The sequence below is a fragment of the Cyanistes caeruleus genome, chromosome 11 (assembly GCF_971803275.1).
Source record: "Cyanistes caeruleus chromosome 11, bCyaCae1.hap1.1, whole genome shotgun sequence".
NCBI lineage: Eukaryota > Metazoa > Chordata > Aves > Passeriformes > Paridae > Cyanistes > Cyanistes caeruleus.
The window spans coordinates 2,930,463-2,956,515 of NC_141711.1; the positions used below are offsets into that span (position 1 = coordinate 2,930,463).

The window sequence follows — 26,053 nt, forward strand, 5'->3', positions numbered from 1 at the left end:
AGGAATCTCTTGAGAATAATGCTCATTATGGTGAGAGAATTTCTGGCCAGCTTTAGGTCAAGCTCTAGGATTTGATCAAGTGCAATGTTTGGTTTTTAATCAGGTCCTCTTCAGCAGATGGATCCCATTTTAATTATTATTTTGATTTGACAATAAAGGAAGATGTTAGCAACACACCAACCCAGTCCCATAACCCTTCTCTTCCCAACTTTAAGCAACTTTCTGGTTTTTTTCTTCCTTGGAAAAATTCATTTATATTTCCTAAACCCAAAACCAGTCCAAAACTTAAAGGGGAAACATCTTTGAACCAAAAATCCTATTGGTGCATCTTATTGCCATTGTAACACAAGATTTGGAAGAAAAAGGATTCCCTTGTTTCCACTGAAGTCTGAATTGAAGCAGAATTTTAAAGACCAGAAATGTTTTACTCACTTGCAATAAAATTTGCTGAAATGTGGGGGGAAATTTTCCAATTTCAGGTCAAGAAGAACAAATTTAAACCTCTTGGTAGGAATTGATTAATATTTGAACTTGCCAGTGAAATATCAACAGGATCCCAAATATTGGAATTTTTTTAAAGAGAATGTTTTAAAAGTTTGTTATAGCAACAAGTTGGGCTGGTTGAATGATCTGGTGAGTGGAACAATATAAGACAGTATTTTGGATCAAAAGTCATGTAAAAAATTAATTTTTAAACTGAGATTATCCTTGAAATTGTTGAAGCTGTGGCTTAATTCCGATCAGGGTTTCCCAGAAGCCACCACAGAGAGCTCTGTGCCCATTCTGCCTCTGCTCCCAGCAGAAGAAACCTGAGAGAATCCCCAAATGTTTCAAACCTGAGCGACACAACATCAAATATTCGTTACTTTAATGCATTTTATTCACATTTTATTTTATTACCCCTTTAGAGCCTGATCAAAGTCAAATAAAACAAAGAACAAGAGGTGCAAAACACCCAATTCCTGCTCTTCAAAGTTCTGGAGCGCTTCTGGTTATGGCAAGGTAATCAAAGTTAGCACAACACTTCAGAATTGTTACTAACTCTGAGTTATTTAACAGGCTGGAATGAAACAGCAGCACTTTATCATCCCAAAAAAAACCCAGCAGCAGGAGGGGATCCTGCCAAGCCAAAGGTGGAATACAGATATTTACCAGCAATGCCACTGGGCTGCTGCTGGTCCTGACGTGATTAAACAGAAACTCGCAGTGCAGAAATTAATTACTGCCAAAAGCTGCAGAGGCACAGAGCCCTGCCATCACTGCAGCCAGGGATGGATAATGTGGATAATAAATGCTAAAGCAGCAACCCAACAGCTGGGCAGGGGAAGGGATTTTATGGGGAAGAGAGGGGTAGGATGTGATCCCAGCTTCCAAAGCCATAAACCAATGGATGGTGGGGTCATAAATGCAACATCAACAAGGCACACGTAGAGCTGCTGCCCCTCACTCCTGGGGAATATTTTTATTATTCCCAGGCTTAGAGCTTAGGGCTGGAGTTGGTGAATTGAGTAAAAGCACACAGCACAACGGAACCATCCATTTCACAAAATGTCTTTTTCCACAGGGCTCTGTATCACCTGACAGGTGCTTTGTCACAAGAATCCCATTACCTGCACGCTGCAATTACAGCTATTTTCTCTAGTTCTCAAAATTACATTAATTTCTTTTCATAAAGCGGAACAACATCCTGAAGGCCTTGTAAATAAAATGTCTTTCTTCTAAATAAATACCTAACTGGAGTCTTGCCTTGATGCATCTGGAATAAAGTACAACGTTGTTCAGTGTCTACTTAAAAATACAGGGAATGGTACATAGATAATGTATCATTTTTACATATTTTTGTGGTAAAAAAGAAAAAAAGAAAAAAGAAAGAAAAGACAAAAAAAAGACAAAAAAGAGAAAAATAATAATAAAAAAAAAAAAAAAGAAGAGGAGATAATTTAGTGCTGCTGTGTTAGAAAGAGGTTGTTCCCTCTGTGAGGGTGGTCCTGGCACAGGGTGCCCAGGAAAGTTGTGGCTGTCCCTGGATCCCTGGAAGTGTCCAAGGGAAGCTTGGATGGAGCTTGGAGCAGCCTGGGACAGTGGGAAGTGTCCCTTCCACGGGGCTGGATGAGATTTAAGGTCCCTTCCCTCTCCACCGTGAGCTCAGGATGGAACAGGAGTCATGGACAGGCAAAGAACTCTGGCCAGGATCCCGCAGGATCTGGCACAATCTGAATTCCCTGTCTCACCTCAAGCCCTCTTCATCCCACTGTTCTCATTTCCAGCTCTTTGCAGTCACGAAGTGAGTGAAAACTTGGCCAAAATTAAAGCTTGTGGCTGCACTCAGAGGACAATCGTGAGCTGCTCAGGCACGTGGCCTTTCCTTCTGACACCTCCTCATCTCCAGGAAAATGGATTAACTGAGAACACCTTCCCTGTTTCCAGCAGAAACAACTCCCAGAACCATCCCATTATTACTCCTGGAACCCATTTTCACACCAGCCATCATACAAATGTCATCCTCTGCCCATTTGCTGCTGGCTGATGTAAAGATTGAGAGCAGTGATTCCATAACAGAGCTGCAAAGACGTGGCAGGGGCTGGGCCATCCACGCTTTACATCCCATCTGCAACTGAAAAAATGCCTCAGTTTTTAAATCTAGCAGTGTTCTTCCTTCAGGAAAATAAAGGGTCTTAATCCATGTCCTGAATGTTCATAAATCAAAATGGAATTGCTACAATAATTTCATAAATTCAGGGGTTTATACACAGAAATATTTCAAATAACTGGTAAAGAAATATCAGTGTGTTTAGCATTATTGTATTTATGGTAGAATAAAAGTTCTAAAATATGCTGCAAGGAAGAATAAAAACCAGTGTTGGATAAGAGAAAAGCATTTTAGCGCTTTCCAAGGTTTTTCTTGATAATCTTGCCAACCTTCAATAGCATTTTATGGGGAAGAATTTTAAATAAAAACAGCTCCAGAATAGGTATGGATTGGGTTTTGAAAATTCTAGCAACGCTTTTTCTGACACTTCCAAAATATTTCTAATTTTTGCATTATAAACTTGACAAACTTATTGCTCCCTATTAAAAATTCCCTTTCTTTCTGGGTGAAACACTGAGTTGCAGCATCCCTGACCAGGGATTTACACCCAATCTGCAGAGAGTCACTCCCAAGTATTTGAAATTTCCTTTACAAAAAGTTCTAACCACCACATCAAAAAGAACTGATCAATACCTGGGAGAGCAGTTGCCATCATTTCTCACACGATGCAGACATTTGAAAGTAGGTTACATTTGTTTTTTTTCCTTCCAGAACTTGCTCAGTGCCAGGAGACCAAAGGAGTTGGGTTTGTTCTGTTGTTAAAAACCAGCAGCACTTTGTGGTGAAAACATTCCAGGAGGATTGGTGGGGTGAGGAACCACAGCACAGGAGTTGGATCCACTGGAATAACTGGAATCCATAAGAGAATTCCAAATAAAAGAAATTCAGATACTCTGAAGATGAACAGAGTTTCCTCTTTAGAGACTCAGAGCCTCAAACTGGAAGTTTAGGATTTAGTTTAGGAACAAGATTCAGAAACTGATGGTTTATTGGGGTTTTGCCTCAAAACAGCTTTTAAGAACAGAGCCTTAAAATGCCTGTTAAGTCTTGCAAATATGCAGGAATTGAAAGTTTTGTCCATTTCCCTCCTGTTTCCATCACAGATCCCACTCCTTTTACACATCAGCTGGGCAAATCTGCAAACAGCAAAAAACAGCATCAGGCTATTGAGTGGAAAGAAAAAGTGAGGATTTACAGGAGCTGCACATCCAGCATTTAACACTTCAGTTCAATTCTCTTCTTTTTATCATTCTTTCTCCATTTGGTATAATTTTGCATGTGTTCTCCTATTACCTGGTGAAAGTTAAAATGCATCCATAATTTCCATGCATCATTTCCAGTGCTAGCTGTATTATTCTTCTTTGGCCTAAAAGAACATTTTCATGGCTGTCCCACTTTTCCTCAAGTCCTTGCCGGAGCATTCTGTGAAAAAGAGCAACAAACTCCCTATTCTTCAAAACTCCAGTGATGTTGCACATTAAAAAATTATATGTGTTAATCAATAAAGTGTGAAAGGGCTGATGAAACAGACTGCCTTTTTCTGGGACAGTAATTTTGCTCCATGAATTATTTATCAAGGCCTACGAAGCAGAAGCAAAAAATTGGAAGGCACAGAGCTTACCTTATCACTCATCATCTTGCAAACAGCTACAATGAAACCATAATCATTTGCTACATGCTGGGACATCAAAGAACACTGGAATATCCTGGCATGTAAAAATGTATTTTAATATATTAAAGAAATTGGTCCCTGGTGAGTTTCTGTGTTTTTTTTTCCCTCTGAGAGCCAATACCATTTTTGCTGACGGAATGAGAGTTTCCTCTGAGCTCTCCTGGAGGAGAAAAGTTGGAAGTGAGATGTGGAAGGTCGACTCTGCAGATGATTTCAGGCTTGTGGTAGGCAAAGAAAGGGGAGATGGAAAATGACTTCCCAGATGTTGTGCAGCAAATGGCCACAGCTTTTAATCTTATTATTTATAAATGATGGAAACCGTTTGAGGGAACAAAATTAAAACGATTTATCATGGTTTGGACTTGGCTTATATTTTTTGGTAATAATTCTATATCTTTTGTGTTAAGGAGGAAATCTGAAAACAGTATATAGACTGCACATTGTTGATACAAATCCCTCATTTTTCTGACATCTCTAGTAAAAATTACCACCTGGCAAACTAAAACACATCTGAAGCCCTTGAGTTGATTAAATTTTTCTATCTATGTTGCCTGTGCTGGTTCTTTTTCCTCCCCACATTTCTCAGGTTGGAGGTTCCTGGATGTATTTCTTATTATTATTGACTTCACACTAAAGGCACTGCTGGATCTCCTAAATACAGGCCCAAAGAGGACATAGAAATGCTTATTTTCATACAACTGGCTACCTGAACAACAAAAAAAACCCAACAAAATACCCTTTTAATGCTTCTGTATTGGCTTTACAATAAGCTGGGAATATTCTCCTATTGATAATTCCTGAATCAAGCACTGCAAGTTTGGCAATGCCAAAATATCTCACATACGTGCACCGATTTTCCTTTAGAAACCCTGAAAGTGTTAAAAATATTGAAACATTCAGATTTTCTATCATCTAAATAAAATTCTTGAAGAAATTAAAAAGGCTCTGGGTTTGTAAGGATATTTGCTGGGCTTTATTAAGCAAACTGGCAGGGGAATAATATATATATATGTATAAAAAACTCTTCCAATACTCCCTGCCAATGCTTCATGTTGGATCAAGGATATCTTAACTGCATCTTTTTCTGTTGGAATTTCGATTCAGTATTAGTAAAACTCAATAAATTTTTTTTTTTCTCTGATATACACCTAATTACAAGGCACCAAAGAAATCAGAGAAGACATAAACCTGATATAATTCCATGTTTGGAGAGGCAAACCTCCCAATTTTTTGGGTGCATACATTAAATTCAGGTTAATGTAGGAACAGTGAAGTTTGCTGGGACTGTGTATGCACTCAGATTTGTCACTGTCACACACTCACATGCAACTCACTGCAAGAAATGAGCCTGCCCATAAAGAAAAGATAAATAAAAGCTGCAGCTGTGTGAAATCCATCCAGCTGAGGAGCTGGATAGACTGAATTGCCACGTTTCACTTCCCTCGTGTCACAGCAGCACCAGCACAGAAAATCCCATCTTTGGGTCAAAGTGGGTGAAAGGATGAAAGGAAAAGGAAAAGCTTTAGGCAAAAGTCCATGTTGGATTAAGGAAGGCACAGTCACAACTCCATCCACTGGAGGAGAACTGGGTTTGGCCCCAGCCTGAAGAACCCACTGGGAAAAATATCAAATATGTTCCTTTTAAGGGTGAAACCCTTGGCACACACAACAATCGTTTCATCTCCTTGCACCTTGTTCTTAAAATTGAATTTATCTAAGGAAAACCTACTTCAGACAGGAAGATAAAAAGCTGCCAAAACCATCTGAGGCTCTCCTGTTTGTACCTCTGTGCAACAGCCACACCTTGAACGTTCCCAGGGTTGGCATTCCTGAGGTTGCAGCCACAGCTGCCACTGACAGATGGAACACCTGGGACTGTGATCCTTCCACAGAAACATTCACAGAGCAAAATGTGGCAAATTCCTTGTCATTTGAATTCTGTCTCTTGCTTCAGAACGCTGCCTGAAATCAGAGGAGATCAATTAAAATCACCTCGAAATTACTGAGGACAAGTTCTGCCCAACCCTCCTGAGCTGTAAAATCAAGGCAGACTACCAGATTTATTCTTTTGGAGCAATGGTAAATATTTTTAGTTATCTTTAGAACCCTAAGTCTTTCTTGAGATCAGTTTTCCATCACAGCCACCTCTTTCTGCTGGCAAGGGCACAGCTCTAAAGTCTATTTTATTCTATTTTATTTCTATTTTATACTTTATTTATTTCTATTTTATTCTATTCTTTATTTTCTTCCTCAGTGGGACCCAACTTTCCCAAGTGGATTAGAACAACTGCCAGGGAAAACTTCTGCAGCACCTTCTGCAAGCTCATCAATCAACCCTGAGACAAGGCTAACATCACACTTAACCTTTCTTTCTGGTTTTTGCCATCCAGGAATTGTTTGCAGGAGAACTCCAGGTGTTATTCCAACAGGTACTGTCAGCCTGGGACCCAGGAAAATTCCTGCCAAAATGTCCCTGCTGCTGCTGCTGCCTTCCTGCCACGGTTTCCCTCCTGAGAAGCTGCTGATGGAGCTGGTAAAGGCTCTCATCAAGCACTGGATGTGCCTGACAGCAAAATTGGGCTGGTGACAGCTCAATGTCACAGCATGTGAACACGCCAGCAATATTTCCTCAACACCAAACCAGAAACAAAAGGGATCTCCTGAGAAAAAACACTTCCAAAGAGGGAGCAATTCTGAAGCAATCCCTGCTTAAGTTTCAGAAATAAGCACAATATTAAAAATATATATATATATATATATATAAATTAATACACTGGAAAGTGTGACTGCATTCCTGGGCTCATTCATCTTCAACAGCAAAGTGATCATCAGCCCTTAATGTGACAAGCTCTGAAAGCCAAACTGTCCATTTAATGTGATGATTCCAATAACTTTTAGCTGTACCAAGATAAAGTTGTGGGGAAAAGCTTCAAACGCTGCTTCAAGGATTTTTAGTACATAAACCCACCAGTTATTTTGACATTCCCTTTTATTTTCTTACATTGTTTGGGTATTTTTGCATTTATTCTTTGATTCTAAACAGATATTTAACATTTAAAGTGTCCCTACACCCGTTAAAACCTAAGCTGAAGTACTTTTATTGCACATTGATCCTTTCCAGCTCAGGATAATCCACGATTTTAAGAACCCACTGGCAATAGGAACACAGAACTACACATTAATATGGTTTTAATCAACGCTGCAACATTTGTTTTCCCTTCCCCATCATCAACAGAACTTTGTTAGTGCTGTGCCCTGCTTGGTGTTTTGATTTCCACCCCATATTTTTCACCAAGGATTGTGAACCACTTATTCCTAAAAACGAGCAACATTTCCCACTGGGCACCAACAAAATGCACAGAGACATATTTTAATTGCCTATGAATATTCAAGCCCTCATTATTGTTCCTAGTTTATAATTATCACATTCCCCTGACAGAAACATGCAGCACACAATAAAAAATGCAATCCATTAAAAATGTTGACATTCATGTTCAACAGTTTTCTGGAGGTTTTTCTTTTCCCTTTATTTATTAACTACCAGGCTCTTTATATTGGTTATTAAAATCATTCCTGGAAGGAATTTTGTTCCAAATTTAGCACAGTGAATTCCTCTTGTAAAAAGAGTTACAACAGTTTGGATAAGAATTAACAGAGTTGTCTGTTACAGCATCCCTTCACAATTATGCAATATCATAAAATTATGAGAAATTCTCTGGAAATCCACTTTTCAGGAACAGAGATTCTCCTCTGCAGCTGAGATTCCTGACTTTTCATTTTCCCAGGCTCCTAAATTCTAAAATAACTTAGAAATGAGCTGTATTTAAGATTCCCTCATGCACCTGAGGAAAAGACTGTCAAAGCTGCCCTAAAAACAGAGCTTGAACCCAAGTTTGAATTGTTTGAATTGTCAGTCTTGGTCAGTTTTGGGGTTGTCACCTGTACTGAAGAAGCTCATTCCTCCAGGAATTCCTTGCAGGAAACAGCTGCTTTTCTGTGGAAAAACTTGGAAAATGAGGATCAAATCTTGTCAACAAGAAAATCATCCCAATGCATTGGAAATCTGGAATCTCAGACTGCCACAGGAGGATTTGGAGGATTTACAGTCTGTCCTTTTGAGCTGGATTTTCATAGCTCAGGCAGCTGAAAGCAGGGAGGAGTATGGATATTTAACAAAATTTGGAAAGCTAATTAATGGCACAGAAATCAACTTCTAGTTGTTTCTAAATCAATGGAAGCTTCAAGTCCCAGAAGCACAGAATGGCTTGGGTTGGAAAGGACCTTAAAGGACATCTCACTTCAACACCTCTTGTCATGGGCAGGGACATTTCCACTGGATCATTTATTCAGAACCTTCTGTAGCAACACAAAATGCAAAACAATTGCAGAATGATGTACAATTTAGCTGAAACTGCATCAAAATATAGACCATTAATAGAAAATATTACTGGGGACAGATCACTCAATGAAAAGAGTTTGCTCTGCCACGTAAGGAACTGAATAAACTGTGTCTGCTATTCCCCAGCAAAACTTGGAATTCCCATTTGCACAATAGAAGGAAGGAGCAATGAGTGGAAGGGGTATTTCCATTGCACTGAAAATGAGCTGCTCCAAACTGAAATTAAGTTCACAATTTGGAAACGCTGGACGTAGTTACAGCAATGTTTCCAGGACCCAAATTAGGATGCAGAAGTTCAGGCAGCTTTCCCTGAAGTTTAAGTTTAGACAGAAATCAGAATGTGGCCATTATTTCCAGCCCAATAAGGTGAATCAAATCATGCCAGGATACTAAACTGTCTAATCAAAAAGGATGCAGAGTCAGACAATGATCCATATTTAGCACTGACAAAGCAGAGGATGATACCAGTGAAGCATGAATTAACACCTGAGGCATTTTATTTCATCGAAAATTGAAAATTATAAACTTGCTGTTGTTAAAAACAGATGGCAGAGCAAGAGAAAACAGAAATCCAAGGCAGCAGATGTGGCAAAAGGAACCAGAAAGCGCCTGCATTTCAAACAGAACTGAAACACTAATTTATTATGTCATTTCTGCTGAGTTCTACTAAAGGAGAGCAAGGCAGACTGCCTCATATTTCCTGAAGAAAAGCAAAGAAAACTGAGACAGGAATTTTCCCTAAACAGATTTCTGGGATGCAGCAATCACAGAGAGGAAAGAATCACAGCTGACTTTTTTAGTCTCAGGAACACTCAGAGGGAATTCTGAAATTATAAAGTAGGAGAGAGTTTAAAACCAAAAGTCAGGATGTTTGATAGGTTACTTTTCAGACCTTCAAAGGAATTCACTTCTTTTTTTAAGCATGGATAGGAAAAGCCACCAAAATACTTTGAAGAGACAACACAATCCAATGGGTAGTGGGAACTGGAATATTGAGCAAGGCTGTCTATAAATCAATACATCTTTGTATTAAATAAAATATTGGATATTTGCTTAAACATTGCAGAGCTTACAAATGTTTTGTAGTCCTTGTTGGGTTTCTCTTTGCCAAGACCAAAAAGATGTTTTAGGGTTGTTTGGCAGCTTTTCAACTCATTTCTTTCTGACCAGCCTGAACCCAAAGCTGTTGTGAGCAGGATCTCTGCTCTGGGGACCACCAGGTGGATTCTGCACTCTGTGCTTGCTCTTATTTTATTTATGTACAATTGTCTGGCTTTTTAAAAGAGGTTTCTGCCAATATTCATCCCTGAGCCTGTCCTGGGTGGGTACGAGCACAGTGACCTGCAGTGACAGCTGCAGTCTCTCACTCAGCTACTGAATTTCTCTTTGATAAGACAATAAATCTCCCTAAGTGTTCTTTGAGCAATCAATTGATTCATTAATTAGTAATAAATGCTCTTAAAATGCAAATTAAGTGCCAATCTAATGCACCCATTTAAAGTGTTACCCCTATTTTACAGGTGCCAAAGCACAAATTTGTATTTCTGTCTGTGGGTAAGCCTAGGTTTAAAATAAAGGTTTCTCACAGAACACACTGAGGTGTTATTGTGCACAGTTTCTTAATTATTTGTCTCAAACATATAAAAAAGGGGGAGAAAAAACCCATTACTAAGTGAATATGTCCCCTGCAATGCAAGAAACACTGACTTGATGCATTTCTTGACAGTCCCAAGATATTGGGACTAAAATTTGAAACAACCCCCAAAAAATACAACCCATGAAAACAAATTTAAAAAAAAAACCAACTAACCAGTCTCAATACATCCAGTAAGAAAGAACAAGGGTGGATCCTGACTGAGCTGTACAATCTGCAGTTGTCCCTTTCCCTCCACAGCTCCCAGCTGTGGGATGTGAAATCAGTTCTGGTAAAACTGATCCCAGCACTGAGTATCTTCATTTTTATTTTTAATATTATTTATTTTTATTATTTTCATTATTATTTTTATTATTTTATTTTCATTATTAATATTTAATTATATATTTTTATTATTAATATTCTTTTATTTTAGCTTCTCTTTATTTTAGCTTTTCTCTAAAGCAGAGCCAAAATCTTTTGTCCTTCCATGGGATTCTCCACCTTCCAGGAATGGAAATGTATGAAAAGGTCAGGCCTGGGGCAACTTTTGGGTGCTAATTCCTGGAATTCTGTGGCTGTGGTGCTAAGGAAAACAAAGAAATGAACCATAAATGTTGGTACTGCAGCTCAGCTGTGCCCCTCCAGAAAGGATCCCCCACATTCCTGTCCCGACATAAACAGTGATCAAAGGCTGATCAATCAGAGCAATGATTTTAAAAGCTTAGAAAACCTGAATTTTGAGCTGTTGAAGTGAATCCTATAGGATTTATATGAATAATTTCTTACCCACTACTGATCTCATAAATTTTTTGACAATAATGTTTTCATGCTACTTTGCTACTGCTTAGCTTTTCAAATAGTACACACTGAGTAAATTATTTACTGGTTTTCCAGCAGCTAGTGAATCATTTTGGTTGGAATAATTGTTTGCATGTATTGGCCTGTTCTGTTCAAAGGTGCTGTGCCTGACTGTGACCCCCATGGGACACTTCAGGGGGACTCCCTGGGACAAAGACTCCACATTTATGTCATTCATACAGATTCATACAGATCTGCCTTGAAGCACAGTGATGTCATCATTTTCTTTAAACAGATTAAGGATGGGTTTTCTCCCATCGTGCAAAAATGCAACCAAATGGCTAATGAATTGAAAAAGGAAAAAAAAAATAGAAATAAAACCCCAAAACCCTCTGATGTGTCACCCTCTGAACAAAGCTTTGGCATCAGCAACAGCATTGCTGAATCATTTCCTGATGAGGCAAAGGCATCGAGGGATGGGTGAGTGGGACACTTGGATTTTCCTTCTGTCACTTCCAAGAATAAAAATCTATAGAAGAACTTTATACCACAGTGCCTAATATGTATGTTAATATACAGAAATAATTTATCCAGCACAAAAAGTAAGAGTCACAGGACTTCCTAATAAATTTGTTTTTTCCCAGCAGCAGGTGCCAAGCTACATAACACTGGTGCACACCAAGCCTGGCAGGTTCCCCACTCATAAATTACCTGAGTTAATCTGGATGGTTTTAGCTCATCTGGAGCATTTAGAATTTACCCTGGAAGTTCCATTTTTATCCCCACATCACATTAGTGTGTTTATGAGGAGTGCCACAATGAGACTCAGGTTTTGCAGCACAGGTGAACTTGAAAAAAAGAAAACCAACCAAATATAAAAAGGGACTGCATGTTTAGAATATTACAAAGTGAATTTTGTACTCTCTGTTAGCACAGCATCACTTATTTATGTCACTCTAATGTGTATCAATAAACAGAACTAGGTCTGCTGACAGAGCTGTGGGATGTGGAGGGTGACAGTGTCCCTGGATATCTGTCCTTAAAAGGATGGAAGCAGCAGCTCTTTGAGCGTGGTGAGTTTATTTACCTGGTTTTTAACTCCTCTGGAGCAGCTGTGTGGCATCACACCCAGACCTGTGTTTCCTCACACATTATAAACAGAAACACCAAGCCACAGCCAGCCAGCCCTCAGCTCACTGTGGCCTCACACTGCATTAGAAATGTAGTTAAAAAAGCAGATTAAACTGAAGCTGTGCCATCCCAGTATCCATGGGAATTCAGTGCTCCAGTGGCTCTTTTCTCCTTTTGGACCATTATTCCTTGAAAGGCCCACAGTGACAAGGGCTACTGTGGTTTTTCAGAGAGTTCCATGGGATCTCATAGGGATGTGATAAATGAATATCCAATTCTTACAGGATTATATTAACTATGGGAGATGAAACGACAGGGAATTCTCTGGGTCCACACAGGAAAAGAAGTCAGGATAGAAGCTGAAAGGGAATAAGGGTATAAATGTTGGTGGATTTGAGCACATCCTTTATTTCACAGAGTCTGCAGTTTTCCTGAACTGTCTCTGTTCTCTCCAGTGTCACATTCCAGCTGCCCAGGCTGGAGGGGGCCTGGACCCAGCTGGTCCAGTGAGGCTGGAATGGGATGATGCTTAAGGTCCTTTCCAACCCAAACCACTCTGGGATTCTGTGATTACATCATTTGTTCTGTCATTATTGCAGACACCAGGACCTTCCCAGACATCTCCAGCCCTTTCCCTCCCATCCTCCCCCTCTGGAATCAGGATAATTTTAAGGACAGTCAGTACATTCTGTTCTATTCACTACCCTATTCCCAGGGTATCCCCTCAAGTGCTGGGGGATAATAACAATAAATTGCAGATAACAATCAAGTAAATTATAGAAACATGGCATTGTATTTATGACTCTAATTATGAAAACATGAAGTTGTATTTATTACTCTAATTATATTGTTTCCATGACTTAAGTGGCCATTAGAATTCAACATCATTTTGTACCTATGGGAGCAAACTGCTGATATTAGTCAAACAACACAAGGATGAGCTCATGAAATGGCCTAAATTATCAACCTGAACTTGAAATTATCTTTGTTCACTCTGCTCACCCTGCTCGAGATGTTTCTGTGCACAGATATTTTTGTGTTTGCTTATTGCATGAGTGCACATCCTAATTGTTTTACTGCCAGTTTAATACACACTGTGCTCTTCAGTGAATTCCTTTCTTATATCATCTGTGGTTTTCCTCCATTTCAGTGCTTTTGCTAACCTCACACAATCAGCCCAGAGATCAAAAACCTGATATTCCATCCAGGACAAATCATCCAAAATTACCCAAGAAGGAGGTACAGAGTCCAAGAGGTGCAAATGATGCTTGTCATGAAGCTTCCAGTGTCCAGCACATTATTTTGTTTAGCTTTTCTGGAGCAAATGTCTTTGCAAAAGATAATGAACATGTTTGCCATTATTCATATAAAACACTGGACATTATTTGCCAAGAGAAAAGATTGTTGATCCCTGCTGCAGGACTGAAGAGGGAGCCATCGCCTAGGAATGGCTTGGAAATGGCTGAGGATAAAGATATTCCCAGAAAGGTTTTTATCTCTCAACATCAGCTGTGATATTGATAGGCAATGACACACTTAATGATCCTGTGCTTCTAATAGACACAGCACTGGCATTCCCTGACTCAGGTTATGTTTAGAGATTGTTGCTAAAGTCACATTTAAACAGCTCAGAACATTAATTTTTTGTTTGATTGGTCTGAGCTCTCCAGCTCTGCCCAGCACAGACAATGGTCAGAGCAGTCATGCAAATCCTGAAGTTTAGGAAGCACTTGTATTTCAGGTGTATTTAAAACACTCAAAGCACACAACACCCTGAGCATTTCCCAAGCAGCACCAAGCCCTAACTGGGTTGTCTTTTGCACTTCAGCCCCGCTCTGGGTTTGATGGGCAGCGTGGGCAGAGCTGGCTGGGGCTGTTCTGGTGACTCTGCAGCATCTGAAGTGTTTTCATTCTGCTCATCAGCAGGCCAGGGTTATCCAGAGGGGATCCCACACTGCTCAGGGAAGGAGCAGCTGTAGAATTGCTGCTCAGGGCTCTACTTGAGGCTGATGGATTTAGCTTTTCTATTTTTCAGGTCCTGTACTGCTTTGGTGTATAACTCCAAACTCATCACATTGTGGTCAGACACAGCAATTCCTTTCCAGGCCTGGGACCCCAGGACACCTCAAGGGCTCAGGCCCTGAAAGTGTAAACAAAAGTGAATTGGGGAGGGGCAAACTTGGGGTAAATGACTTCATTACCTGAAGCTGGAACTGGAGGATTAACCCTGATGTGTAAATGGACCAAACTTAGAATTGACTGAAAAACTCTGCGCCCTCATGGGTGCAGCCTCAGAGGCCTTGGACTGCCCAAGGTGTGCCTATCACAGGCCTTTAATAAATACCCATTTTATTCTCTTAATCTTGGCCAGCCTCTGTTCTAGGCAGCCTCTCCAAGGCATCAAGATCATTGTCTCCTCCTAAATTTCATATTCCAGGCAAAACCAACTCATTTCCTTTGCCAGCTCATTTCCTGATCTTCTCACCAGGAGTTTCCTCACATCACTCACACCCACAGACCCGAGCAGACATTTGCTGCTGGGATTTTTTAAACAGCTCATATGAAACCTTTTACCTAAATTGTGGCATTTGTTCCTCAAACTGGTTCAGAAATTTTGTGTAAAACAAGTAAGGATTGTACTTATCTACAAGCTGCAGTACGAGGTACCACAGTAGGAAGCAATTATCTTTGGATTCTGATTCAAGTGTAAGAAATTATCAATTTAATTATCAATTAACAATAATTATCAAAAAGGGGTGAGGTTACAAATGGCAATAAAAATTTTTGAGCACAATTCATTTCTATTCATAGTGATTCAGCTAATTTTCTCTATGACATATTAAATTTTTATGTGCCAAATTCACCACAGAATTAGGTGAGAGACACCATAAAATTTGCAGCTAAGTGTGTAACTATTGGTAGCACCACCCTTCTCTGGAAAAATCCCTGAACTGATGGTTTAAGATATAAGATTCCAAAAGTATTGTCTGACCACCAGAGGGAGTTCAGATTGCTCCACAAATATTCTGATATTATTGAGAGTGATTTGGGAAAGCTAATTAAATAGAAAAGTTAATGAAAAAAAAAAAATAGTGAAAAATACAATCAAAGAGTGAAGAGATGCCCCCTCCTTATATCAGTAAATTATATTACAGAAGGAAAAAAGAAATAGGAGAATCAGATAAAAAATATTACACTTTGAATTCTGAAGCTGTGATTAGGACATTCCCTACTGATTTAAGGGAGCATCCCTTTGTATATAAACCACATATTTCAGATAAATCTGTTGCAAATTCACGTTGTGGTCCGATCCTATATGCTGCTTATCATTCCAGGCCTTATCTGCAGCTCGATGTGCTGGGATAAACACAGAGGTTTCAACAGAATTTACATTTTCCTCCTCAGTGCTTCTGGATTGATCCTTGGGGGCTGGTCCCTGGCAGCCTTTAATGTTCTTTATTTCTGTGGGAGTCCCAGCGGGGTCCCAGCACTCTCTGAACACCAAATTCCTGCTTTTCTCTCACTGCAGCCCAGCCATGGGAAGGAGGAAGCAGGAGACATGAAAAAGCTGATAACTGTGCTGGGGACATTGGGGAGGAGTTAATTCCTAATTCTTTTACAACAGTAGCAAACCTCATTTTCTTCCAGGGGCTGCAGCAGTGAGAGGAAACAGAAGAATACAGGAATTTTCTGTCAGCAAATGATGCCTTGAAGAGGCAGAAACCAAACTGATCCAAACCAAAACCCAGTTAAGATCTCCAGCCCCCAGCACACCACCCTGTGCTGTGTACAGGGCGTGAATTTCATGGAAAAGCTATTCCAGAAATGGTTTTGAAAGTTTAGGAACTATCACCAGTATGGACAGCTCAATACAGACAGATTAATAGGCTGTATTAATAAAAGATAATTCCTCTGTACACAGAAAGATCAAGCCTTCTGAACATTTATATTAAACTAAAGATATGGGAATTTCATGGAGTATTTCAAGGGGAAAAAATGTCTGATTTAATATGTACTCTCTCCTTTTTGATTATTTTTGTTTTAAGTTGCATGTCATTTTTTTGATCTCCCTCTCCAAGTGTTAGTCATCTTCAGGGTACCAAATAAATATCCACTGGCTCCTGAATAAGAAAATTATAAGAAAATTATTTCATCTTCTACCACATTTTTGTAGTTTCCAGGTCAGTGTCAGAGCAGAAATAAAGAAATAACTCATTTATTATACTGAGGAGGTACATTTTTACAGTCACAAAAGACAGGCCAGAGGGAGTACTGTAATTCAAGATGAAATTTCAGATGTTATCTCTTCCCCCAAAAACTAATCCTAAGCAAAGAAAATTAACAATATTTTTTTCTCATTAAGCAGCCTCATGGTACCTTTTTCAGTCCAGGTCCACATTGATAGTTGCTTTTAAACCCAATGATTATATTTTGCAATTTATTATCTATTTCCATAATCACTTTTATTCAGGGCAAAGAGAAAATGATGAACATTTCACTTCCACTTCTGGTTTCGGTTTCACTTTCACTTTCGGTTTCACTTTTGGTTTCACTTTCGTTTCGGTTTCACTTTCGGTTTCGGTTTCACTTTCGATTTCACTTTCACTTTCGGTTTCACTTTCACTTTCGGTTTCACTTTCGGTTTCGGTTTCACTTTCGGTTTCGGTTTCACTTTCGGTTTCACTTTTGGTTTCACTTTCGGTTTCACTTTCACTTTCGGTTTTACTTTCACTTTCACTTTCGGTTTCACTTTCACTTTCGGTTTCACTTTCGGTTTCACTTTCGGTTTCAGTTTCACTTTCGGTTTCGGTTTCACTTTCACTTTCGGTTTCGGTTTCACTTTCGGTTTCACTTTCACTTTCGGTTTCGGTTTCACTTTCGGTTTCGGTTTCACTTTCACTTTCGGTTTCACTTTCACTTTCGGTTTCACTTTTGGTTTCACTTTCACTTTCGGTTTCACTTTCACTTTCACTTTCGGTTTCGGTTTCACTTTCACTTTCGGTTTCACTTTCACTTTCGGTTTCACTTTCGGTTTCGGTTTCACTTTCGGTTTCGGTTTCACTTTCGGTTTCGGTTTCGGTTTCACTTTCGGTTTCACTTTCGGTTTCACTTTCGGTTTCACTTTCGGTTTCACTTTCGGTTTCACTTTCGGTTTCACTTTCACTTTCGGTTTCACTTTCGGTTTCACTTTCGGTTTCACTTTCGGTTTCACTTTCGGTTTCGGTTTCCCTTTCGGTTTCACTTTCGGCAAGCATCTGGAGGAATGTTTTCCTTTATCATTACACTTTAGGCCTGGGAGTTTCCTGTTTGGTTTTGGACAGCAAACATTTCACAGCCCATCTCTGATATCTGGGCCACTCTCAGCTCTGCAAATATTGACACCAACTGGATTTTCCCAGTAGAAATGGTGGTGAAGACCATGAAATCCTTATGAAACCATTGTCAAGCCTTCAAAAGAAAATGTTTCTGTGTCCTGAGTTTAACCTCTTCTGCCAGACAGGGAAATGGCGTTAGAAAATCAAACTGTGGTAGAATCCCTGACCTTGCTCTTGTCCCCACAGCACTGAGAGCGTGAACGTGGCACAGAATAACCCACGGCCTCAGGACCCAAAGGGTTCATTCCTGATTTGGATTTTGCCCCTCTAGGCGCAAAAGTCATGAAATGTTAGCCCTGGAATAGAACTCACAACTCTGTTGGGTGCTCAGAGTTGGGGGCTGTAAAATTTCAAATTTCCTCTTAGACATGGAAAGAAGAAAACCCTGAAAAATGATAGATTAGAGCTGGCTGGAGCTTTCCAGGGATGGGAAATGCCAACGAGGGACTGGGGCAGGTCCAGAGAAGAGTCAGGGATGTGGGGAGGGACTGAGGGAGATGGGAAGGGGCTCTGCTGGAGAAAAGGAGGCTCAGGGGGAATTTCTGGCTCTGCAGAACTCCCTGCCAGGAGGGGACAGCCGGGGGATCAGGATCTGCTCCAGGGAACAGGGACAGGAGGAGAGGGAACGGCCTCAGGCTGGGCCAGGGGACGCTCAGGGTGGACAGAGCAGGAATTTCCCCATGGAAAGGGAGCTCAGGCCTTGGCAGGAGCTGCCCAGGGGTGTCTGGAGTACCCATCCCTGGAGATGTCACCTGGAGGTGGCACTGGGTGCTCTGGGCTGGGGACAGGGCATTGGATACTCTTATCCTGGAGGGCTTTTCCAGCCTCAGAGATGGCCAGGGGTGAACTGTCAGCACTTCAATGCCACTCCAAAGTCACAGAAGACATCCCTAACACCTGCAAACATTCCTTATCTCCAGCTGCATGCACATCCCATAATGCTCTTGCCCATCTGTATTGAATGTTATCATGTTTACAGAAAATATAGGTTTCCTTAGACCCAGAGTCTGTTCTTAATAGAAATTTTTAAGAGCAGGTTTTGGTAAGCAATTCCTAACAAATTATTAGTTTCAGTCCTAAATGGCTCCGTTACAGCTTTCTAATAGTAGCCTTTCTTTCAGATCTTAGTCAAAACATGTTTTGCTACACTACCAACACACACTGGAAGGGAATTTGCATAGCAATAGGTCAAAGTGGTGGCTCCTTGTCTGAGACCTGAATTGTGCCTGTGACAACGGGATGGGAGCACGCTGCTGCTGCTACTGCCTGACACGGATGCTGGCCACATAAAAAAAAAAATAAAATAAAAATAAAATCAATGCGAGCAATGACTCATTTCTGAATTGCCAGTTTGGTTCAGAAATCACTGATTACTACTTCTACAACCAGGTATTATGGACTATTAGCAAGAATGTTTCTGACAGGTTTACAAGGCTTCAAGAGAGCTGATAGCACATGGTGTTACTGCTCTGTGCAGAGCTCCCCATTTTTCATTTTCCCCTCCTAGTCCAGGAATATTTGAATTACGCCTCCTTCCACCGCTGACATGTTCTGAAGGCATTAAAGGCAGCTCCAAGGAGCAGAAGGGAGGCTGGGTTTGCACTGCTCCAGACCCTTATCAGGCTGATCCCAGAGGTCAGATATTTCTCATCCCTCCAGGATTCACACCCAGCTGTGAGTGCAGAACTTTGCTGAGCCCATAAACAGCAGCTGCAATCACACAGTGACATGGGAACAGTGTCAAGCTGCTGCTTCTCCTGATGTTTTAATGAGATGGAGTTTAAAGTACACCTGAGCTTAAAGCAGGCCTGAAAATGTTTGTGCCAAGAGCATTTGAGAAAACTGCAGCTAATTACAGATTACAATAGGTAGATAAATGGGAATGAGATGCTGAGCTGAGCTCTGCCTTGGCTGCCTTTCCCATTTCCATGGAAAGCTGGATCACCCCTGACACACAAAAACCTGCAGAACAGAAACACAAATCAGGAAGAGAGGAAGAAAAAGCATCCACTGGACCTTCTCTGTGCAGTTACTTGAATTCTGTCTGAAAATTCATCTCACCAAAAATAACTGATGAATCACCTGCTTTTCAAACACAAAGATTGCCAAGATATCTTATCTTGCTATAAGAATGGAAACATCTGGCCATCACGTGGTCATATTTAAATTTCTGCTGATAAATACATGTTGAGTGTGTGGTTGTTATCAACTCTCATTTTATGACATTGTTGGACAAGTTTTCTGTTAACAGGTGGTAAAGTATCAACTAAAGACTAAAACCAGATATTTATTTTTCCAGAGAAACTGCATTTTAGTGAAAATTCTTTTTCAGCTAAAGCAAACTCTGTATTTACAGGTTGAGTTTTCTAAGTCCAGCATCAGTCAAGAAACAAAGGGGAAAAAATAGAGGCTGAAATGATTCACTATGTCCAAAATGAAGGAAAAATTTCTTTCAGAAGTGTTTTTAAGCTCAAAGATTTCATTCTTTAAACCAAAAAAGAATAAACACATGGGCCTACATTTTTGTCAAATCCACACAAAATTTTCTTGTTCCAATATCTGGAATTCTTAGGAGAGGGAAAAGAATGGATATTTTGGAGGGAGAGGGGTGGCCTACATTTCTCAATGAACCATTTAGGGCAGGATAATATTCAAGCACCCTTTGGAGACAGAAGATCACATCAGCAATAAATAGATTCTGCCTGCTCCCCCCAGAAGTAACACTTTGGCCAAAAACACCACAGCCACACAGCCATCGAGGCCCTTAATTACTATTTCCAGAAGTTTATTATGCTTGACTGGATTTGGCAAAAAGTTTTCAATCAAGCACAGAAGGACTGTGAAGAAAACCATCCAGGGAGAGCCCTCCATGCCAAGTTCCAACCCAGAGCAGATTTTTATAGCTAAGTAGGTCTAACTTACAAATAAATCTATTAAAGGCAGAATTTATATTGGAAACACTGACAAGCTCATCAACCATCCCTGAGCTGGTGGCCACAGCTGTTAGGAGGTGATGACGTTAATTTAGGGAGAGGATATTGCTTCAAATCTAAAGTGTGATGGATGGGGGCTCTCTAATGCAGCAGCTCCTCGTGGTGCCAGGGCTGGGCAGAAATACAGCTGCTGGTAAATGCATTTATAGAGGGTTTGCTGGCTATAAGATACAATTTCAGCTAATCAAAGGTAATAAAATAGTAATAGTGCTGTTCCACTATAGAGCATGACAGCTGCAGCTACTGCTCATCTATTAAATACTGGAGCTGAGAGCTTCAGGCCCCAACTACTTTAATATCCATTAGGGAGAAGCCTGGAGTTTCCACCCTGCTCTCTCCCCTCTCCTCCTGTTGGATATCCACCTCTTTAGATTCCCCAACTTTCAGCATCCCACTCTACAATTAAACCACATTAAGCATTAATCTCCTTCACACTGACCATTTCTCTAACTGTTGGGTCCAGAAAGAGGGCTGGAATTTGGGGTCAGTTTAAAAGTCAAGAAGCTTTCTACACCCAAACCTAAACCCAACATCATTCTTATACCCCAGAGACCAATATCCAGAAAAAATTAAATATGGCCAGCAGGCTGGGATGTGAGAAGACACCAGCAGCTTGCCATGCAGTTTCCTTGTTATCATTAGGAAAAACCAGACAGAAATGGAACACAGAGGGAGCCTGAGCACTTCTGAGGGCAGTCACTGTGAGAAGACCTGGCCATGCTTCTCTTCCTTGGCTCCTAACAATAAATAACCTCATTATTTAAATGCTGCAACTATGCCTGAACCACTGGTCAATAACTTCTTAAATCCATAAAGATACCAAAGATTTTATTCACAGCCAGTGCAAAACAGCTCAAATGCTGACATGATCTGAAGGTCACTTGGCAGCCTGACCCGAGATTAAACTAAAGCTCGAGATGTTCTGGTTTGGAGCTAGTGAAGAGAAACTCATTCAGCTCTCAGTATTCCATGTAACTGGAATTTTCCTGGGCCAGAAATGCCATTGTCCCAGGCCAAGCAGCTGAGAAAGCAGCCAGAGCTGCATTTCATCCCCATCCAGCAGTTTTGGGGATTTCTCTTTAACGCAGCTGCCCCTCAGAAGGACAAGTGAGGAGACTATGACTAAGTGTCCCTTCTGATGTGATTGAAAACCAAATTTAGTAAAACTCTTCCATGTTGTTATCTATCCTCATTAAAATCTCTTGGAAAATTTTAGCTTAGCCATTTATAAAATGCCTTTTTTTTCTTCACATTAATATGCACATATTTCCTTCCATCCATTTAAGAACGTGATAAACAAGCTGTGCTTCTCACTGATGAAGAACTGAACTGGTTGGAAACATCAATTATTTGAAATTCATAAACCACTGTGAGCATAACTCCTTCTCCCCTTCCAGCCCCTCACCCTCACCTCTGCTGTCACTCAGGAGGCAGCAACCAGCCAGGAGTGTCCTAAGTGGCACTTGGAGCTCATTCCCTCAGTCCTCAGGAGCTGGGAGAGAGAATTTCTTGTCAAAATAGATTTTCTCACCACCTACAAGGCTGTTAAACCTGAAGATCGAGGTCTTCATGTAGTATAAGTATTAATTCCTTTTTCAATAATAGGCAAATTGAAGATTTTCTCAAAGTATGTAAAGTTGTAAATTCTATTGCATTTAAAAGAATTAGGATCTTCATATTTATGTCCCTATCTGACAAGGAATGAGAAGAGGATGAGGAATTGTGCATCTCTTCATCACTGAAATAGTTACACCAGTGATACCACACTGGGTGGACAATACATTTTGACTCTGTAGCCCTCAGACCACGTGTATTGTAAATAACACAAATTACCAAGAATGCTCCCAGGATTGACACTCCCAACTCAGTTCCTCTTCCCAAGCTTCCTTCCTCTTCCCCAGAGGCTCCCACACATCTTTTCCTCCTTTCCATTGCACACCAACTTAACTTAGTGGCTGAATTTTCCATGGCACAAATAAATCAGCACACCCACAGATGTGGCAGAAAAACCATTCTATGATCCTACACCAAGAAAAAGATTGATCAGGAAAACCTTAAACTAAGTCACAAGTACCACGAGCCTTTGGCTTCAGGAGCTCCTGGTGCTTTTGCCAGACAAAGAAACATTTTCCAGGTTTCTGGAATTTATCATGGAATTCCAGAAAGGTCTGGATTGGAAGGCACCCTAAAGCTCATCCAGGCCCATGGCAGGGACACCTCCCACTGTCCCAGGCTGCTCCAAGCTCTGTCCAGCCTGCCTTGGGCACTTCCAGGGATCCAGGGACAGCCACAACCTCTCCAGGCAAATTGATCAAGTGCCTCACCACCCCATCAGCAAACACTTTCTTCCCAATATCCAGTTTAACTCTGCCCTCCTCTGTCCTCTCACTCCATGCCCTTGTGCAAAGTCAGAGCTTCACTTCAGCCCATTTTAAATGAGTTCAGCTTCTCTTGACCTTTTACTTAAAAAAGACATCGCACTCGCAGCGAGCACAATTAAAGCCAACTGATATTCCCAATTCCCTCTGGAAATGCCCATGGGCAGCACAGGGCTGCTCTGGATCCACAACCTCTGACATGGGACTCATCATTTCACCCCCTGACACAGCCACAGCTTGGCTGGGAGGAAAAAGAATGGTCAGAAGGCAAATTTTATATAAAACAGATCTAAAATGCAACAGTTGCAACTGATGCAGATAAAACACTTTAGAGTGGTTTATATGTGCACATCCCTTTCAGCACATTGATGGAAAAGCTTTCAGATTTATTCCTAAAGCAGATCTGGATTCATAGCAGCAATTAAAACTGAGCTACAGCAAGACTGAATAACAAAACTTAACACATTTGGCTTCTTGGAGTATCTGTTTCTATCCCAGCTTCTTCCCCAACTCACTCATCACTCCAAAACAGGGAAAAATTAATTTATTTCCCCTAAGGACTGGCAGAGTGGCTCAGTCCATGCTGCTTTGGGATAGCTGTGACAAAGTCATGCATTTATTTCCACAAATCCTTACACAACCTCAATTTTCCAATCATCAATATCTCCATGTGTGGAGGTATCAGGGTATGGAACCAGCAACAACCTAAATAATTGTCATTACATCACATCATCCCAATAACACACAAAACCCCCCCAGTGTCAAAAGAGCAACAAAATTAATTTCATTTAGTGTAAATTAAAGTTTAGATATTATGCAGGCTGCATACATTTTGATTGATACCTGCAAAACTAGAATAAATATTCAGCAAGATATATTTACAAAAATAATTTCCACAGGAATTATGCATCACAGATTTTTTGCTGCTTTTTCTGAATTTTCTCAAACCTACAAAATAAAATCCCCAAAGCCACCCCAGCACCCAAACCCTCAGAAGCCCAGCTGAGACAATATTTTTCTTGCCTGTTCTCTATTTATTCTAGCCAAGCCATCAGATGCTGCCAGTGCTTTCCACACTGTTATTCCAGCAGGAGTTTAACCCTAAAAACAGCATCAGCCTTAACCCCTGGAACACAGGGAAGACATGAAATAGGTGCAGATGAGTCAAGAAAAGGTTTGTAAAGCACACCGTTGGGTGTGTGTCCAGGAGAACACCACTCCTACTGCAAGAAGAGCAGCTGTTGGGCCCCCAGCATCCTTCCAGAGATTTAGATTTGCTTTCTCACACCATGAGGGCACTAAAAGGGTTTAACTTCCCTGGGCAGCCTCACCTGGCTCCTCCCCAGCCCCATTTCAGGGGGAATCCTCAGCCACACCTGGGCACCCTCCTGTGCCTGCTCCTGTTGCTGACCCTGTCCCCAAGCCTGGCTCTGATGGCCCAGCTGGACCCTCCCCTTGTCCCTGCCTGTGGCCAGGGGATGTGGCTGGTTCTCACCTCTGGGCCTGCTCTTGGCTGGAATCCTTGCTGAGCTGCCCCATCACTTTGATTTTTGGCTTTTGGTTGCCCCAGGAATGTCCTTTGTGTGCCACAGAGCCTGTTCCTGCAGGAGCAGCCAACCCTCCCAGCTCCCTGACACCTTCCCCATAAATTTTCATTTGCTTTCAAGCTGCCAGAAATCAGAACAAACAGAAACCTTGGAAGAGCTGTACAGAAATCCCTGTCTAGATGCACATCTCCTCCTCAGCCCTCCACCCCACAGCACTCTGATATATGGCCCTGGCTGCCTGCTTTGCTGTATCACCACGTCCCAGTAAATGAATTCTCTGCTGGTCCTCTGTCAATGTTTCCTAATGAGAGCTTTGTTTGAGTTTCTCTTTTCAAGTATGTGCAGAATAATGGATAGACTACAGTGAAATATGTCCCTCGTGCTCTTTGATGGAAATCATAAACTCTGACTGCAGAGCTCCAGTGATTTACAGCCCTTCCAAAATGCAAAGCAGAATTCATCCTGTGCCAGCCTGCTGCAGCTCTCATTTGTTTTTACCTTTAAAATGCAATGTATAGATTCATACACCTTTTATATCAATGAAATATATATGTAAGCATTTCACCTGGCCATGCAATTATGCAAAATGCAATGTTAATCATTTATCTGTGGCATTCACACGAGCTTAAGGAAAGCTCTACTTCCTTAAGTAGGAGAATTAATAATTTTAGATCTGAGGAGCACTGGTTTTAAGTCTTTAAAAGGATTTATTTCTTACAACATAATGAAAGCCTGTTCATCTAAAGTAATCATGGGTGAAAGCTAAGCTTCATGAATAAAGTTTGTATTTTTTGACAAACATCTAATGAACATACATAAATTAGATTCTCCAAGTTCCTGAGTAGGAGCATGATTTGCTGTTGAGTAGACCCACAGAAGGACTGTAGGAGGATTCACATTATTGTAACTGGACACTCAAGAACATAAAATAACCCACAGAGACTTTAGGAGATGAAAGCTCATGAGTTTTTCAATATTGTCAGCCTGCCCAAACTTCCCAGGTTGACAATTCATATAAAAATTTGTTCCTTAATAGACATGATTGTGTTATTTATCCTACAAACTAAGCAGGACAGATGTCTGTAAAAGAACACCATTCAAAATGAAGCCCCTAAATGTGTCCTTACCATAATTCATGTTATTTATCTTGCTCTACAAACCCCACTCTATGCATTTACAGTCAGGTGAGGGCACTTCTCATCCCTAAATATTTTTTAAGTCTAATTGCACACTAAGAGGAAGGGAGCTGAAGAATTAAGAGGGGAAGGTAAAGAAGGCAAAAAGGAAAATTGAAGCAGGAAGACGTAAGCTACCCAAATCATACATTCGAATACATGGGTCCAGCTCTGGAAATTCAGGACAGTGTTATGATTTTGGCAGGCTCCTACTCACCAAAAACAGATGTGCAGGTGTTAGCAGAGCAAGGTCTGGTGCTCACATGTGAGTAGCTGACACAAACAGGAGTTATTTAAGTACTGCATGCATTCCACAAGAAGAGGCTTCACCTGGGATCTGACAGAAATAGTACTGAGGA

General features: G+C 40.7%; 1 protein-coding gene across 5 annotated transcripts; it reads right to left on the reverse strand.

Moving 5' to 3' along the window:
• Positions 1-861: 861 nt before the first annotated feature.
• On the reverse strand, positions 862-26,048 carry LOC147650943 (uncharacterized). 5 transcript variants are annotated; one of them, XR_015274935.1, is made up of 4 exons: positions 25,912-25,965; positions 5,992-6,224; positions 3,884-4,012; positions 862-3,726 (listed from the first exon to the last, which is right to left on the reverse strand). XR_015274935.1 is itself a non-coding variant. In XM_086845762.1 (3 exons), the coding sequence occupies exon 3, from the start codon at positions 17,479-17,481 to the stop codon at positions 16,690-16,692; it is 792 nt and encodes a 263-aa protein (XP_086701888.1). In that variant the 5' UTR covers positions 17,482-19,563; positions 22,006-22,086; positions 25,912-25,965; the 3' UTR covers positions 14,926-16,689. The 5 variants fall into 5 exon arrangements, 3 of the variants coding, with proteins under 3 accessions (XP_086701888.1, XP_086701890.1, XP_086701889.1); XR_015274934.1 differs by lacking the exon at positions 5,992-6,224 and having other exon boundaries at positions 25,912-26,009; XM_086845762.1 differs by lacking the exons at positions 862-3,726; positions 3,884-4,012; positions 5,992-6,224 and adding exons at positions 14,926-19,563; positions 22,006-22,086.
• Positions 26,049-26,053: the final 5 nt, after the last annotated feature.

What these genes read in the sequence shown, in the direction of transcription:
- LOC147650943 (XM_086845764.1), bottom strand. Translation starts at nt 17,481, where the DNA reads ATGCTTGCCGAAAGTGAAACCGAAAGGGAAACCGAAACCGAAAGTGAA.